General features: G+C 41.6%; 1 protein-coding gene across 1 annotated transcript in view; it reads right to left on the reverse strand.

Moving 5' to 3' along the window:
- Positions 1-6: 6 nt before the first annotated feature.
- PGBD5 (piggyBac transposable element derived 5) overlaps positions 7-15,902 on the reverse strand; it is a 69,787-nt gene continuing 53,891 nt past the window's right edge. The window contains exons 5-7 of the mRNA XM_027685669.1: positions 11,069-11,266; positions 5,057-5,162; positions 7-3,542 (exon numbers count right to left, since the gene is read on the reverse strand). Coding sequence (XP_027541470.1) covers positions 3,347-3,542; positions 5,057-5,162; positions 11,069-11,266 — 500 coding nt within the window. The 3' untranslated portion in view covers positions 7-3,346. The remainder of the gene's footprint in view (positions 3,543-5,056; positions 5,163-11,068; positions 11,267-15,902) is intronic.

Consider the following 15,902-nt stretch of genomic DNA (forward strand, 5'->3'; position numbering starts at 1 on the left):
TTAATTACTTTGCCTTGTTTATAGTAACAGAGAAAGTGCAAGATGCTTTTTCAACAAGCAGAAATCCTAACTTTCCCCAACCCTATCCACTTCCAGTCAAAAAAAAGAAAAGATGAAGGGGAAGAGTCATCTGTAGATCTAGGCTATGCTTTGGTGACTTTTGCTTGTTGGCTTCAAGAGCCAAAATTCAAGCATTTTGTACATATAAATATATATAAATATTTTTGCTTACTTATGGAATGTTTGTGCATGTTTAGAACACCAGTTCAAAATGATGAGGGATGGTTAAGGCTAAGAAAATGAAATTCATTGCAAAGCTATAATTTTGTTTTCATTTTTCTCCTTTACAAAGGAGACTAAAGCATCTTCCCTGTAATAGTCAGCCACTGTGTAATCCCCCGTCAACACCAATTCTAGGGAAAACTACTCAGGACCCAGTCCCTGAGGCAAAAAGCTAGGACCTCATGATTTGAGCTCAAGTAATCCACATAATTAACAGCATACATTAGTGAAAAATTAAATATTCCAAGGCCTCAGACCTACTTTCACCTGAAAAAGAAAAGGCATTTTCTGTATGGGGTGGCCTAGATCCAGGCCTTTAAGCATACATAGTAATTTAACAATTGGCCAAGGGCTCCAGGTTTATCCCAGGGGCCCACAATACAGCTGGAGAGTGCTCTGCCTACTCCTCAGAAATGCCAAGTGGCTCTGAGGTGGTCTTGCAAACCGTCCCATCTCTGCTGGGGGTTTAGGTACCCTGCAAATGCTCCAGCATGGCAGGGGAATGCAAGGAAGCAGATACTGTTCATTCAAGCCATCCCATTAGCAAAGTTCCAGCCAGACCTCCTTACTGCCCCAATTTTGACTACCATATAAATTTATGGGATATAATGAACTATTAGCTACTCTTCCTGATCCAATATCAGCTGGCATTGTCTGAAGCAGGGAGCAATAAGAACACCATTTGCCTTTTGGTACCTCTGTGAAATTTCCTGAATAAAGGAAACTGTGAGCTTACATTGCTGAACATTTGTTTTTCATGCTTCAGCTTAGCTCCTCTCTCTGTTTGAATACTTACAAGACTGACAATAACCAGCTATCACACACAGTCTGAAGAGGGGTGGTCTCAGTTCTCTGTGAGGCTAAGAAGTTCTGAACTCATCCTTGGGTTCCTATGCAGCTTGGCATTGCCGAGGACTAGAGTGGCACAAACCTTCTCCCTCCTTTTGAGGCTAGGAGGCCTCAGTGCACAAGGTTTTGTCCTTTCTCCCGTGTTTCCTGGGAGGAGACCTTTTGGACTGAGAAGCGAAAAGGGATGCTTAGGAATCTTGCTCTTGTACATTGTGCAGCCAGCAGGCAGAGCAGGACATGTGGGACAGGCTCCAGGCTGTATTACAAGCAGAATCACTGTGGAGTTGGCCATTCCCTTACTCTCCCTGCAACCAGGTGAAATCTGCCTCTAAGTCTACTCCAAAAAATAAGACTTTGGTGGAAACAGAAAGGTATCAGTGCAAGGATACTCTATAGGCTAGTCATTAATTTACTAACCCCTACTCGATTCTTTCTCTGTTATTATTTACATGCTGTGCATTTGCACATCGCATAATGATGAAATCTGAGGAGTTTTCAAATTCATGTTGGTTACCCTCTATTGCCTCTTGCCAGATAGATACATATAACCTGGTGAGATTTACAATCATAAATCAATAAATCAGTTGATCCCTCCATTCTTCTTGAATCAACTCAAGTCATTCTTCGGTAAAACTTCTCAGGCTTGGGGACCTAAAACCAGGTGGTCCTCTAAGCAACATGGTTTCTGCCCCATAAGTTAATGCAATTCTGTTTGTATTTGTCACTGCTAACCTTTAGAACACAGAGTTTTTTGCTGATTGAGTTGTGGACTGAAATCAATAAAGTGTAGAGGGCAGGGCAGCATTTCACTTCAGTATCAATTCTCCCTCATTTCAGTCATACCTATGTCTCTCGGTATTGTTTTCTGAAGCTCCAGCGGCCTTCAGATTCCACCAGCACCAAAATGTGGCATTTCAGCCTTGGTCACCAGCTCACGACGATGCTTGTCCTCTGCAGTGTTACTAAGAACAGAAGAACTCTTTGGGCTTGCTCTGTTTTAGTGAGGTTTAAGGTCTGGTTGCAACTAGACTTCTTTTTGTAAAACGCAATGCTATGTTATTTTGCTCAACATGTAATCTGCTCAATTACAACTACTGTAACAAGCCCTGAATTCTAACAAAAAGAATTCCTACAGAACACACCACAGTGATAATGGGAAACACACGGCTATTAGTGACTTATTTTTTTCTTGCCAACTGTGTGTCAAATGGAGTTCTAAACTGGACCAAAAAAGTCTTGACAGTTACAAAGGAAAAAGCAAGAAACCTTAACAGTCCATTAGATTAGCTTTTTAAGCAACATTGAAGATACAGTTGAAATCAGGAAAAAATATAGATGTTATACTCTGATTTCTCACCTGTACACTGACCGTGGCAGTTAAGATGTGAGGCAGTATTACTTAATGGTCTACTCATTCTTAATACTTACAGTATTAATCACTGTGTGTTTGTGTATAAAATGTTTTGTCCTGGTTAAAAAAGAAAATCAATATAATGTATTTTCATTTTAAATTTACTAATGTATTTGGTTTCTCCTAATTTTTCTGTGTACTAACTGGGATCAAATTGCCTTAGGTGACATTAATAAAACCAGGAAAAAGAAAAAAAAACCCAGAAAGAAAAAATCATGACTGGTCCTCAGTTCCTGGCTGCCTGCCTGTGAAGGTTTTGTTTGTCAATATGCTTGCTTCAGTGTTCATGTATCTGAACTGCTCCATTTATCACACTGGGAGGACAGCAGTGATGCCCTACAGGATGGCAGGCACTCCCAGCCACAGCCCATGGTGCAGACTTACATTGCTTGTCCCAGAATTTAGTAACTCCAAGTACGCTATAGAGTTTTCCATAATACCTGTCTAGGACTGCTGAGCTATGCCAGCTTATGACAAGGTCTTGGCCCACGAGTAACTTTACAAGATGACCCTGTTCAACAAATAGTATTGAGATGACAACTAGTTTAAGTCTTTTTTGGGTGTACAGATTCCCACAGGGCATTCACATATGCAATTTTGTGTCAGCTTTTCCAGTGGCACTTTCTGCACGACATGTCTACATCCAGCTGCTATTAAGAACAAAGTTTCCACCTCTCTAGTGGCATCACTTGGCATTTTCGGATGACAGCACTGGTGGTGTCACAAGTTCCTTGCTTTGCTGCTCCAGGTGTGGTATCTTCTGCTTACCCTTCAGCCCCTGCCTACGCCACCAGGAACAATGCATCAATGGGAGGGTGAGGTGTCTTCCAAACCCAGAAGCTCCTTTACAAGTCTCTCACCAAACTGTGCACGGCTGTACCTTGTCACATGGTAGGCCTCTGACATTTTGTAGAGGATGTAGGCATTATTTATGGCAATGCTGATGGCAAACCAGAATACTTGTTGCCAGGTCTTGTTTGGTTTGTGAGAAATGAAATATCTGAAAAGCCAAGAGAGGAGGGAAAAGCACTGTTAAGCCAAACAATTGCAGCTGGGATGCAAGAAATAATCTCAGACAAAGATCCTGCAGTCATAAAGGAGAAGCAGACCTGGGACTTCATACCTAGTTCATCTTTTTAAGAAATTTTGTACAATGTATTCGACAGTCATTTACAGCTAATTTGCACAATTTTGGAAATTTCTAGTAGCGTCTAAAAGAACAGACTTCCTAGCTCCCAGAAGCTCTTCTGAGCTTGAAGAAGTTGCAGGTTGCTTGCTTCAGCAATACTCTCACCTCTATACCACTCCATTTAAATAAGAGTACTGATAAAGATTCCTAGAGCTTACCCATGACAAACATCCATATGAATGGAGCTGTGGGTCTGAATCCCTTCAAATTTGCAACTAAAAAAAGCCTCAGGCACATTATGTTACAGTTTTGGGAAGCTTGCTGATGCTTCTCCTCATGTTTATTGTGAGCAAAGAATGATTTCTGCTGCTGTCAACAGTAGGTGGGAAGATGTGGGGGTAGAACCAGAGCGTACAGTGGTGATATGTGGAGCACTGCTCCATAAGGCAGAACTAGAAAGGACCGACATCCTTATATTTAGGTTCTGACTCATTCTAAGACTGCCAGAATATTCACTCTTCAGTCATAAGATTTACCACTTTCCTACTTTCATTTTTTTAGTAACCATTTAAATCTACTACCTCAGCTCTTTTCTGTATTGATTTCCTCAGATCAGATCCCAGTACCGTTCTCCAGCAACCACCTTCTCCTCTTTCATATATTCTACTGAATTCTTGCTACCTTGCCCAGAACTGGCATTAAAAATCCGTGCTGCTCTTTCTCTCTCTTCAGTTTTTAGTTCTTGAAATCTTCTGCACTTTATCACTATTCCCACAACCAAGCCTCACCACTGCTACTCTTACTCATTTCTGTTTCTCCCTGCTACATTAAGAGCTAACACTGAAGACCCCAACTGGAATGCAGAAGACAAAAGTTCTACATTCTGCCCTCTCAGATCATGTAGATCAGGTTTACAGGCACAACTGAATGTCTTTTTTCTTCTGGCTCCAGGTGACACAAATATCACCAGGACAGATAATCAAGTAAACACCATCTATTGCTAGAGGTGGAGAGCTGAGCTAGCCTGAGAGACTTCTGGGGCTAGTAGACCCTTGCTGAATTCTTTATTTAGCCTTCAATTTGATGTGGCCAAGAACATCAGCTTACTGGCTTATCCTCCCAACACTTCTCAAAACTCATTTACAAGATGCTAAGGACCTATGTCTCAACATCTCTTTTTGACTGGTGGATGTGGAGATAGAGCCAAAACAACAGCCTTGTGCAGAGCCAGCTTCTGATCTTTGACTTAAACTGAAGTTTTGTCTGAGACTCGGTGAAAGCAGGATTGGGCCCTCAGCTGCAGCTCAACATGGAGGACTCAAATATTGCAGCAAGAGAGAAGGTGTGAAAGGAATACACACATGCATGCACATATTCTTACTTACTTGCTGTATTTGTCATCATATTTGCAGATATAGCTAAGGTGAGCAGCAAAGGCTTCAACTGCCAATGGACATGGAATTTCTCCACTTTTTCTCTTAATTATAACTCCTGCATCAATTAGAAACATAACAGTCTCAAATTAACATCATAAGTCTAGCAATTAAAAGATATGGTTTCTATTTACAGTTTTTCATAAAATAAACCTTATTGACAGTTTTTGCCCTAATACTGGGAAGTTATCTGTAACAGAGATGCTCACTTGATTTTTTTTTTCCCATTGGTAATACCTTGAGCAAGTGGAAGGGGAAGAAGAGGGATCACTTTTCAGCTGGAAATGAAGAGAGGTTAGACACAAACATCTTTGCCATACATTCAGAAAAAAGCATACATTGCTGTAGTTCCACAGTAGCCCCTTACAGACAGTATTAGTCTCTCCTTTTTTGGTTCACAATAAGTTGTGGTCACCTCTAGAGTGGTGACCTGCTGTTATATACTTTGAATTCTGAAGTCCCAAATGAGTCCCTTGACATTAAATCCTTCACTTATCTCCACCCACGGGGGCCAAGAGCAACATTACCTCCACTTTTCCAGATGCTAATTGACACAGAGGAGAAAATACAATAAGAAGGAGTCAACTGGATAAACTCAGTCAAGACAGAGGTGATGCTACTATGTGAGTTGAAGGAGTCACGCAGTATCTCTGAAATGGAAAGCAGCCTGATTCCTGCTGTGGGGAGCCAGAGCTCAGATGTACACTTAGGTTGGTCGGTGGAGCAGGCATCTGCCTGCGAGTGATGCTCCCTGCCCTGCCTGGTCAGCTGGCTTGGTAATTCAGCTCATCATGGGGGACGATTATGCTGCCTACTGCAGAAGTCCGTGGTAAGGCAACAGGTCACCTGCAGCCACCTATGAACCACTCTCTGCATTGACAAAGATGATGTGATGCCTAGAGCAGGTTACTCCAAAAATGGGCCCCGTTCCCTCACATGGTCTATCTTTGACCTGGCCTTATTCAACACTACAGCAGTAGCTCTCCTAAGAAACTCTCCTAGCTATTTTCTGATTTACTGTTCCTGTCCTCCTTCTCCACTCCTGGGGGACGCTCCTTGTAGGAGGGAAGGGTGATTAAAACAACTTACAGTATAGGAGTCTGTTCCCTAACTTTTGACTTATGTCCCCAAAGGGTTCAATGGTCAACTCTCCAAGGTGTGGACCACCCTTGTTCCATCTCTATGGCACTGTCTAGTGAGGATCCGTACTGTCTCCCTATATATACCAGCACAATTTCTCCTGGTTTAGAGAAGCATAGGCTTCGTTGCATCCTTTCTCAGCATTGTTTCAGTACAGGTACAATTCTGGGCTTTCTCATTTCTCAGGCCTTCAAAAAAACCTTTCATTGCCTTCTTTCTGCCAACTCTTTTACAATCATCCCTAAAATGCTACTCACATTTTGATTATAGACTTCATCATTTCATTCCTTCAACTGGAAGTCTCATTCCATCTATTATCTCTGCCAAGCCCCCTGTGCTGTCCTAGTTGGCAGACTCTACTTTGAAGCAAGACTTGTGACACATACTAAATGTCATGTTACAGCTGAGCCATGCAGCAACTTATTTGGGGTCTTTAAAGTCTGATTTTTCAAGAGTCCAAAATGATATCACCTCTAAATTGTTCAATGCACTCTCCTTTCACCTCTGCCTCACCCAAGCTGGGTATAAATGTAGCTCAAGTGGAGAGGAGTAGGGGAAGGAACAATCAAATAAATAAATCCTTCATTACATTCACATAATTATTATAGTGTGTTTTTGATCCTTTTAATGAGTCCTACAAAATCTGACCAGCATGAGGTAAAGAGGACTGATACATCACCAGCCTGCTGCATCAGTGCCACAAAATCACTTGCCATCCCACCAGGGCAGTTCAGGAAAGGACAAGTATGTTCTGGTACCAGTGTTTTAAAAAAAAAATAAAATCCCCTTCTTTCTTCTCTTGCTCTCCTCTCTTTCTTCCCTTTCTCTTCCTTTGGAGATTCGGATTTCCTTTGCAATTTGCTTAGTATTCATAATCCTTAAAAGAATGTATTGCAGTGGCAGCTATATGGGTACCATATATTCCCTCTCACTTTCTATTGTATTCCACATAACATTCCTTTGTTTTGAGAATAGAAATACCTTCATAGGCACACTATTTTTTGGCCTTTCCTAGCCTTGTTTCATGGCCATATGCCACCTCCCCATGGAAGACAACTGCTGGAGCTGGGTCATTCCTGGCTGCAGGTCTCTGTGGCAAGCGGTCCAAAGCCAGCCCCAAGCCAGCTGACTCACCGGCACATCTGATGAGTTGTTTCCCCTCGTGGTCCTCCCCCAGCATCGCTGTGTTCCCATCCCTGGAAGCACTCCAGTGAATGCACCGCCTGCGCTGCAGCTACAGCCTGCCTTTGCCTCCATGCTGGAAGGGCTGCCAGCTTCTGGCTTCCATGCTGTCACCTTAGGAAGGCATCAGCTTTTGGGTTTTTTTTAAACCCTTTTTCCTTTTTATTTAAAATTTTAGACTGTATGCTCATCAAGCAAAGCTTGGGAAATACCACTCCAAATGAAACAAGGAGAAAGACAAAGGTTTGTTGAGACATATGTTTGCTTCCTCAAAACACTTCTAAGCCTATCTGTGATTTTACAAGAATCACGAGTTGTTTTTTTTTAAAATGTGAGTCTAATTAATACCAGCACTTGCATCCAACTTGGCAAACACTGAGATTTCATAACAATATAACACCGCATGATCCAAGTGCTATATGGCTTTTTATCAGGACTTTGATTTGTTACAGTTCTTGATCAGAATTGCAGACAGTCAGCATTGCACAATGGGACACAACCTCCTGACTGTAGGATCAAAAGGGTACATGGAAATGTGAAGTTGAAACCCTAAGCTCATCCATCCTGAAACATACTTTTTAACATTATGCTTCTTTCCCCAGACTTCCCAATTCTGGGCCAATCTTAAAAGCTGATTTTTTCAGGAAACTAGACTGTCACCAGACACCCCTCAGCTTCTCCTGGGCTAAGAACCACACAGGGACTTAAACAACTGCTTCATACAACTGTGATGGCTCCACAGCACCTCCCATCTTCTCACAAGTCACTTGTGAGATGCCAACACTCCATTTGCAGCTCTTTAGTCCTTGCATATGTGGCCCAAGCTTTGTTTTCTACCCTCAATTATTGTCTGTTTAGCTTTTAAGTAGAGCTAGTTGGTGGAGCACCTGTGACAATTCTCAGAAAGAAGATACTTCTTAAAAAGATCTTGGGTTCAACAGTTTTTTGATAGAGACATTATTCTGGTCATCCTGCTGTGCAGCAAGTGAGGCTGCTGTGTGCTCCATCCTGCTACATATGAAAAATAGAAAATATTGTAGACATTTCTAGAAGGTACTAATGGAGATGCTAGGGAAGTGGGCACCAGATCTAGAGTGAAAAAACAAAAATGCAGCTTTGTCCCACAGATGGGGAGGTTTGGGCCAGCACATAGATCACCTGCTTAAGAATAAGGGTAACGTTTTACTCTCTAGAGGTCCCAATCTCTTTTGACTTCTCAGTTTTTCTACAATACAGGTACAACTCAAAATTAAACTCAATTTAAAGCTTAAGGGAAATTAAAAACTCAATCAGATTTTGTTCTAGGCAGAAACTACATACTTGATAGCAGAGAAAGGAGGATATTTTTGCAAGACTAAAGGAATGAGACTCATCCTTTAGTATTTGAGATGATGCATTATGACATGTGGGTTTAAAACATCCATAACAAATAACCTGCTGCATCTAAGAATAGTATTCCTAGATCAGCTCTCACAAGTGTACTGCCCTCCTGATGGCTCTGGCTGATTTGCACTCCTAATACAGGCAAGTACCTTCTTGACTTTCCTCTGAATTGCAATAAATAGCTAATTATTAGCTATGTCCACCCCTTTTCTTATCCTACGTGTTCTTTTGACCATCTCTTGCCTTCTGTTTTTAAGGTTTTCTCCTTATGGACTCCTGCAGCCTGCAAACATTTATGCTCAACCAAGTGCAAACACACACCATGCATCACCAGTCAATCCCACTGGCGCCACTCTCAGTTCAACCACCCTGCATGGGTTTTAATCCCCTTTGTCCCTACCTTCTCTCCCATCTAACACATGTGCTCAGCAGGTCTACACTAGAGGCTTGCCTCAAGGAGCATACATTCCTCCCCTTCCTCCTCTATATTTTACACGCTTTAGAGGAGACCTTGGTGGTCCAGCTTCAAGTTGGCTTAAACTAGCTCTGCTACACTGACTTTAGAGATGCCAAATCAGAGGCAGCAATCTGGTCTCTTGCCTTCCCACTGAGTCTCCATCTGTTCCCAAGTCTTCGCTAGAGACTCTCTTTCCCCAGCATCACTCTTTAAAAAGCCAGTCTCTGTTTTCTGCTCTGATTCACTGTGAACTATATCAACTGTCCCAGCCAGCATTTGGTGAGCAATGTATTGGGCAGGCCTTGTCCATCACACACAGGGGTCCTAATTGGTGGATGTTAAACTACCTCACACATAGAGCCTACAATCCCATCTATGCCAAAACAGACCCAAGGTCAATCACAAGCACAACAGCTCACACCTCCAAGTGCTCCTTGTAAGGACAGTTTGCTTTTGCTGCCCCTTTTAATGGGCCAGTTAACATTGATGTTTACAGAGTATTTTTCTAATAATATTTATGAATTATAACCAAATGCTCCATGATTGTCTATAAAAAAAACAGGTGACATGTAGTGATAACTCTTGTCCAGTTAGTGCAGCTGAATAATCTAAATCAGCAAAATGCACAAGGAAAACAGCACAAATCCTGATAGTGAATGCCCCTCATGGGAAGTAACACTGTTCCAGGGACTGACTTTAGCAGGGTCTCCAAAGTGTTGTATTTCCTTCACATATTTTCAGCATTGTGCTCAGACACCAGCCCATCTGAATCACCAAGTTGTCACTCCACTGGGGTGCCCAGCAGAATTCCTCTGGATGAGCCACGCTTTGTTAAGGTAATAAGCCTCCTGGGAAGGCATTGAACAACACACTAAGTCAGCTTCTCAGCTTACCATACAGTCATTTTTGGCATTAACTTTGCTTCCATAGTCTGTACACGCATGTGAGAGTTGCTTGGGATTCAGAAATGAGTGTAGAAGGTGTCTTTGAATGGTGGCTTTACATTTAAAGGTTTAGGTTATTCTTATTTGTTTCTAGCAGTTATACATAAATCTGAATAATAAAAATTATAAGAAACTGAAACAATATTTTCACTGAAAAACTAATTTTAAGGAGTTAGCTAGTCATATGGCATTTAACAGAAGTTTCCAAACATTCTTAATACCATCTATATACTTTCAAAAAGGAAAAGATTTCAGTCGCAAGAAGCTCTCTTGCCATTATTTGAACTACCCAAATTATCTGTTTTGGTTTCTTTTCATCAACTGCTAAAATCAATTTAACATACAACAGGAAACCTTAATCATATTTACTTCTGGCAAAAAGATGTTTGTTTGTGACTAAGTTTTTACTGGGTAAGATAAATTAATTGTAGGATCTGCTCAGAGTTCTAAGTACATCATGACATTTATTAATTTTTCTTTAGCAGCGATCCTAGAAGATGCTTTGCAAATGGGGCTAGTATAGTCTTATATAGTCTTATGTAAGTCTTATATAGTCTTATATAATCACCTTCCCTTCTCTGACCATCAGCAAAGATATAATCTTTGTACCTGAAAGGATACTGCCTCCACCAGCTCAGGCAAAGGAGGTTGCAGTAGGCTTTTAACCTTTGTATAGGAAAAAAGAACAGCTGTAGGAAGACACAAAAGGGAATCACTACTGCTACTGTTTATCTAGAATGTTATGACCAGTTATGATCAAGCTCTTTGTTCAGGCTTATTATCAAACTCAGTGACTCATTTTGCCTTGTGACATAAAGCATGTGTGCTTTTGAGATGAGAAGTAGGAATATTGCTTACCTTGTTGAACCGGTGAATAGGCATTGGTCAGAAAACGAAAGTGCCCTTTATTGTACCAGCAGATCAAGGACATGTTTCCCTTCATTCTTATTCTGTACTGCCCTCTGGACTGTGGAGTTTCAGAATTGTTCAGCATGGATGGAGGTAGGCCTGTGCAGTCACTCTTCCTGGTGCTCAGCAACCCACAGCAGTAAATCTCTGCATATGAACAAACATATTCCCTCATTGCATGGACCCAAAGAGCAAAAACAGAAGAGCAAGTCTGAGTGACCTAAATAGAGAAAGAACTTGCCCTACAACATTCTAGTCAAACAGATATGTCAGCCAACTGGTTTTTTTCTGTAATACCAAAGATTTGTGTCCTGTATTAATGTCTCTGGAAACAGAGACAAGTGCAGAAAGTCTGCTCTCTTGATTAAATGTATTCACACCTCCTGCACAGTCATGATGAAATGACAAGAAAAATAATTCAGGGTATCTTCCTAGCAATAACATCTACAATATGTGTAATAGTCTTCACATGTTTAAAATAGGTCTGAAAAAAAACTCCAATGGTGATACGCATTATGGGACAAATCAGAATTTATTATCCCAGAGAGTCTTTGATGTTTAGCTAAGAGAATAAATTGTGGAGGGAGCAGAGAGGTAGGGAAAGCTATAGCATCTAAGATGATAACTGAAATGAATTCTCCTACATGACTCCCATGATGCTTTTAATCACAATATACATAGGTGACAAACTCTGGTTTAATCTACTGCTTTCATTGTGCTGCCAAGTTCCTCATTTTCAGTTCATTACCCCTTGCGCCTGTATCATCTGGTTTACTAAGGAAATGCTGCTTAAGCGGTTAAAAAACACTGAAACCACTGGCTGATTTTAAAAATGCGTATGCCAGAAGGATGGAGAAGAAGGAAATACAAGTTCAGTGAAAACTGATTTTAGGGAAAGGAGATAAACCATGCGGTGCCCTAGCTGAGCAAACACTGATCTTGTCCTGCACAGACATCATAGGCTCTGCAGGCGACACAGTCTGCTGCTCACAGCTTCTTGGCCTGTGAAAGAGGCAATGAATAAAATCTAACAACACAAAACACACCTCAGTGTAGCCAGGTGGGCACAAACAAGATTTGGAAACAATATTAATAACAATGCTTGAATTTGTCATTAGGCTGCGAAATAATAACAGCCTCTTTCTGTTTGTTCAAGAGAAGCAGATCTTGATCAAATTTTTCCAAGGAAATCTTGGATGGAAATTTCCACCATCTCCCTCAGTTTTATGTTAACCCACTTGAGTGGAAAAAAACAACGGGCATGGAAGCAGGTGACATCTGTGCACATCTTGTGGTGTTTGAAGCTCATCTGTCAGCTAAGTCTGCTTGATCAAATTTTCCATCATGCCAAATTTTGCATGGTATCCTTACAGAGGAAACGCAAAGTCAGAATACAGTGTCTGGCTTCCCCTAAACACATTACCTCTGTTCTTGGGTTTCCTTTTATGTGGCTCTTCTGCCTCTGTCTTTCTGCAATGACCTAAGTTCTTGAGTGCAGGTGAAGCCTTTGTCCTTGGTTCATACACTGACTGGCATGCTGAGCATTCCCTCAACAGCTCACAGATACTACAGGAATACCAATAAAATAATCAAAAACAGTCATTAATTAGTCCAGTTGCTGTGGGCCGATCTACAAGGAGCTATGGCTCTTCCATCAGAAATTTAAGCCACTTATGTCAGAAATGGTAACTAACACGGCAATGGGGAAACTTCATCCTCAAGGAGGAAACCTGCACTCCATTGGTTATTTCTAATGAATGAATCAGTCCCTGGAAATCAGTAAGTTCCTTCCACAAAAGACAGCAAGAGAAGCCTGATGACAACAATCAATATAAAGGTGGGTTTTTTTAATGTCTTCTGTTGCTGAGGTACGCGAACAGCAGGTCACGTACCTGCAAACTTTGCCATTAACATAGCTAACTTTTAGAAAGCTTTCTTCTAGCCAATATCCCTGCTCTGATAACAAGCGAGCCTGAGAAGAATTTCTTTAGCTGCCTAAAGTTTATGATTCACTGAAACATGATACTTTCTCCAGCAGACCGTAATGGTATAAAACCAAGCTAATAACTACATTATTGTGGTAGAGTTTCAAAACAGCAACAGCCACCTCTGAGAGCCCATAATAATTAATTGTAGCCTTTCCTTTTATTGTAGCAATAAGCCTGCAAAAAGCCTCCAGCAGATGTTTCACTCTTCATACAGAATAATGGGAACCACTTTCTCTCTCAGGAACACATTGTGTAACCTTCCTGCTGTATAGCCTAGAAAAGTGCAGCACTTCTGCAGATTTACTAGCATCTCTCATCATGGATGACACCCCTAATCTGTAGAATTTTTTAAAACCACCCAGTTACTATGGCAATAGAAGCAATAAAAATTATGCCCATCTGGCTCAATGAAGTTTTTGTGTGTAATTAAATCAGAATCACAACAGGTATTTGCCACACACATGGGAGTCAGTGGAGACAGGTTGTCCTTCTCTGGACTTCTTAAACTGAAAGTGCAATATAAATGAATAAACCTAAGACAGTTTAGCAAAGAAGAGGAAATGTAGATGTAGTCACCAAAACTCATTCCCAGAGTCACCAGTCCCCAGAGAGCCTGTTTCACCACATCTTCACTAGTACCATTCGCAAAGGACATCAGGCTCGTGCTAATTATGGCAAAAATACACATTCTGCAATCATTTATTTTGCATGAAACACTGGGTCAAGTCAGAAGCTGGGGGGGGTTGTTGTGGGGTGGAGAAATGAGCTTGCTTTAGTCCATGTGCTGGAGTTGCAGGATCCTGCAAAGCTTGTGGGAATGCCATGGTCACCCAGAACAAAGCTTGCAGCTTTGCCAACACCAGCCCCTCTGCAGGACAAAGCCAGCTGTTTCTCCTGGTTCAGAATGTGCAAAAGGGACTTCCAGGAATCATTTGTTTAAGGGAAACATGGGACACGGGGCTTTAGGAGGTTCTGTCCTCTACAAAGGACACCACCAATGGTTGGAGAGGGAAAAAGGGACATGCACTATGAATGAATGTCACAGCGAATAGCAGTGACAGCTGTCTGCTTGCAGAACAGAGAATCTGGGGCATTTCAGTGCAGGTTTCCAGTTCTATTCAGCAGCCAGAGAAAGAAATTCTTTGTACATCCCTTGAAAAACAAAAAAGAGGTCTATTCAGGTTTTTGATTTGGAAAAAGATCAAAGTGTTCTGTCTTATTTTTTGAAGTTTTCTCAGTTCTTGGTATCTTCATAGATCTTACAATAATGTTCACCGACATCTCTTTATATTACTAGGCACATTATTATCTAGTGTGGTACAGTGAAGATGCTACACAGCAGGCTCTCAATAAAGAACACTGTGTTTTTATCATGTGGAGGCTAGGGTTAGGGAAAGTGAATGATAGTTAAGATTCCACAAAAGTTTTTATCGGATCACAGAATCCAATCGAGTAAAGCACAATTCAGGTTGAAAAGCAACTTGGGAGGTCTCTAGTCCCATCGCCTGTCAGAGCAGGGTCAGCTCTGAGGCCAGACAGCACTGCTCAGGGCTTTATGTTGTCTGGGCTTGAAAACCTCCAAGGACAGAGACTGCACAACCTGTCTGGACATCCTGCTTCATTGCCCTCAGGAAAAACCTTGCATCTAGCCTGAACATCTTTTGTTTCAGCCTATGTCTGTTGTTTTTTGTCCTTCCACAATGCACCACTGTAAAGAGTGTTCTCTGTTCTCTCAATAGGGTAGCATAAGACTGCTGTTGAATTCCCACAAAGCCTCTTCCCAACCTGAACAAGAACAGTTCCCTCCCCACAGCAGAGCCTGTAGTACAGCCCCTGGTCAGGTTGGTGGCCCTGTGCTGAACTTACTCCAGTTTATCAATGCCTTTCTTCTACTGGGGGGCATGTTGTCCAAAACTGTAGGAGACAATAATCAGCTCCCTCGATCTACAGGCTGCTGTTAACAGAGCCCAGGACAGTGTTGAACAACTTTGCTGCCAGGGCATGCTGATGACTCATGTTCAGCTCACTAGCTACCAAGACCCCAGGTTCTTTTTCATCAAGAATTTTGAGAGGAACTAATATAGTTTTAGTGGGTGATTCTTTCTAGATTTTCCAGAATTCCCTTTAGTTCCCTTAAACTTTTATGTTCCCAGAAAGTTTATAGCTTCCAAGCATGAGCTTCCCCTATTTCTCTCTTGATAGTCACGAGAAAAAGCCACAGAAACCCCAAACAATAAAGCAGTTAAGATAATATCAATTTTTTTTTCAGTTCCCCATGAGATCTTTCTACTGCTGATCCTGCTTTAGCCCAGAAACTAAATTTTCTTTAACAAAAAAACGTAAATTCATCAGTTTAAGAATTGTGTTGAACTATCATGAGCACCTGAGCATAGTTGCTTTTCAACAGGCTCTCATGACACATCTTGGTCACGGTTTGGCCCTTTTCAGATTTAGATGGCTAAGCCACCTACCAGAAAACCCCAACACTGACTTACTCTGATAGATCAGGAGAGATCTCTCTGTCAAGACCAGGCTTCTTTGCTTGCCTCTTCCCAAGTGTCCTGCCAATGCAGTAGAATCCCAGCAGGTGCTGGCAATACACCATCTGCTTTGCAGAGAGTCAATAAACACCATCTCCTCCGAGGCTCTTACTGACTTCACCACAGCTTGGCATGTCAAGCATCTCACCTCTCCCAGTGTCTCAGAGTCTTTCCAGTTCAACATCCCCCTGCAAAACCTCTGAGCTAGCCCCTTGTAACTCCTGGCAAATGCAGACAATCCCATCACCTTATTAA

The sequence above is a fragment of the Neopelma chrysocephalum genome, unplaced genomic scaffold, assembly GCF_003984885.1.
Source record: "Neopelma chrysocephalum unplaced genomic scaffold, ASM398488v2 Primary Assembly neopelma1_23, whole genome shotgun sequence".
In the NCBI taxonomy this organism is placed as follows: domain Eukaryota; kingdom Metazoa; phylum Chordata; class Aves; order Passeriformes; family Pipridae; genus Neopelma; species Neopelma chrysocephalum.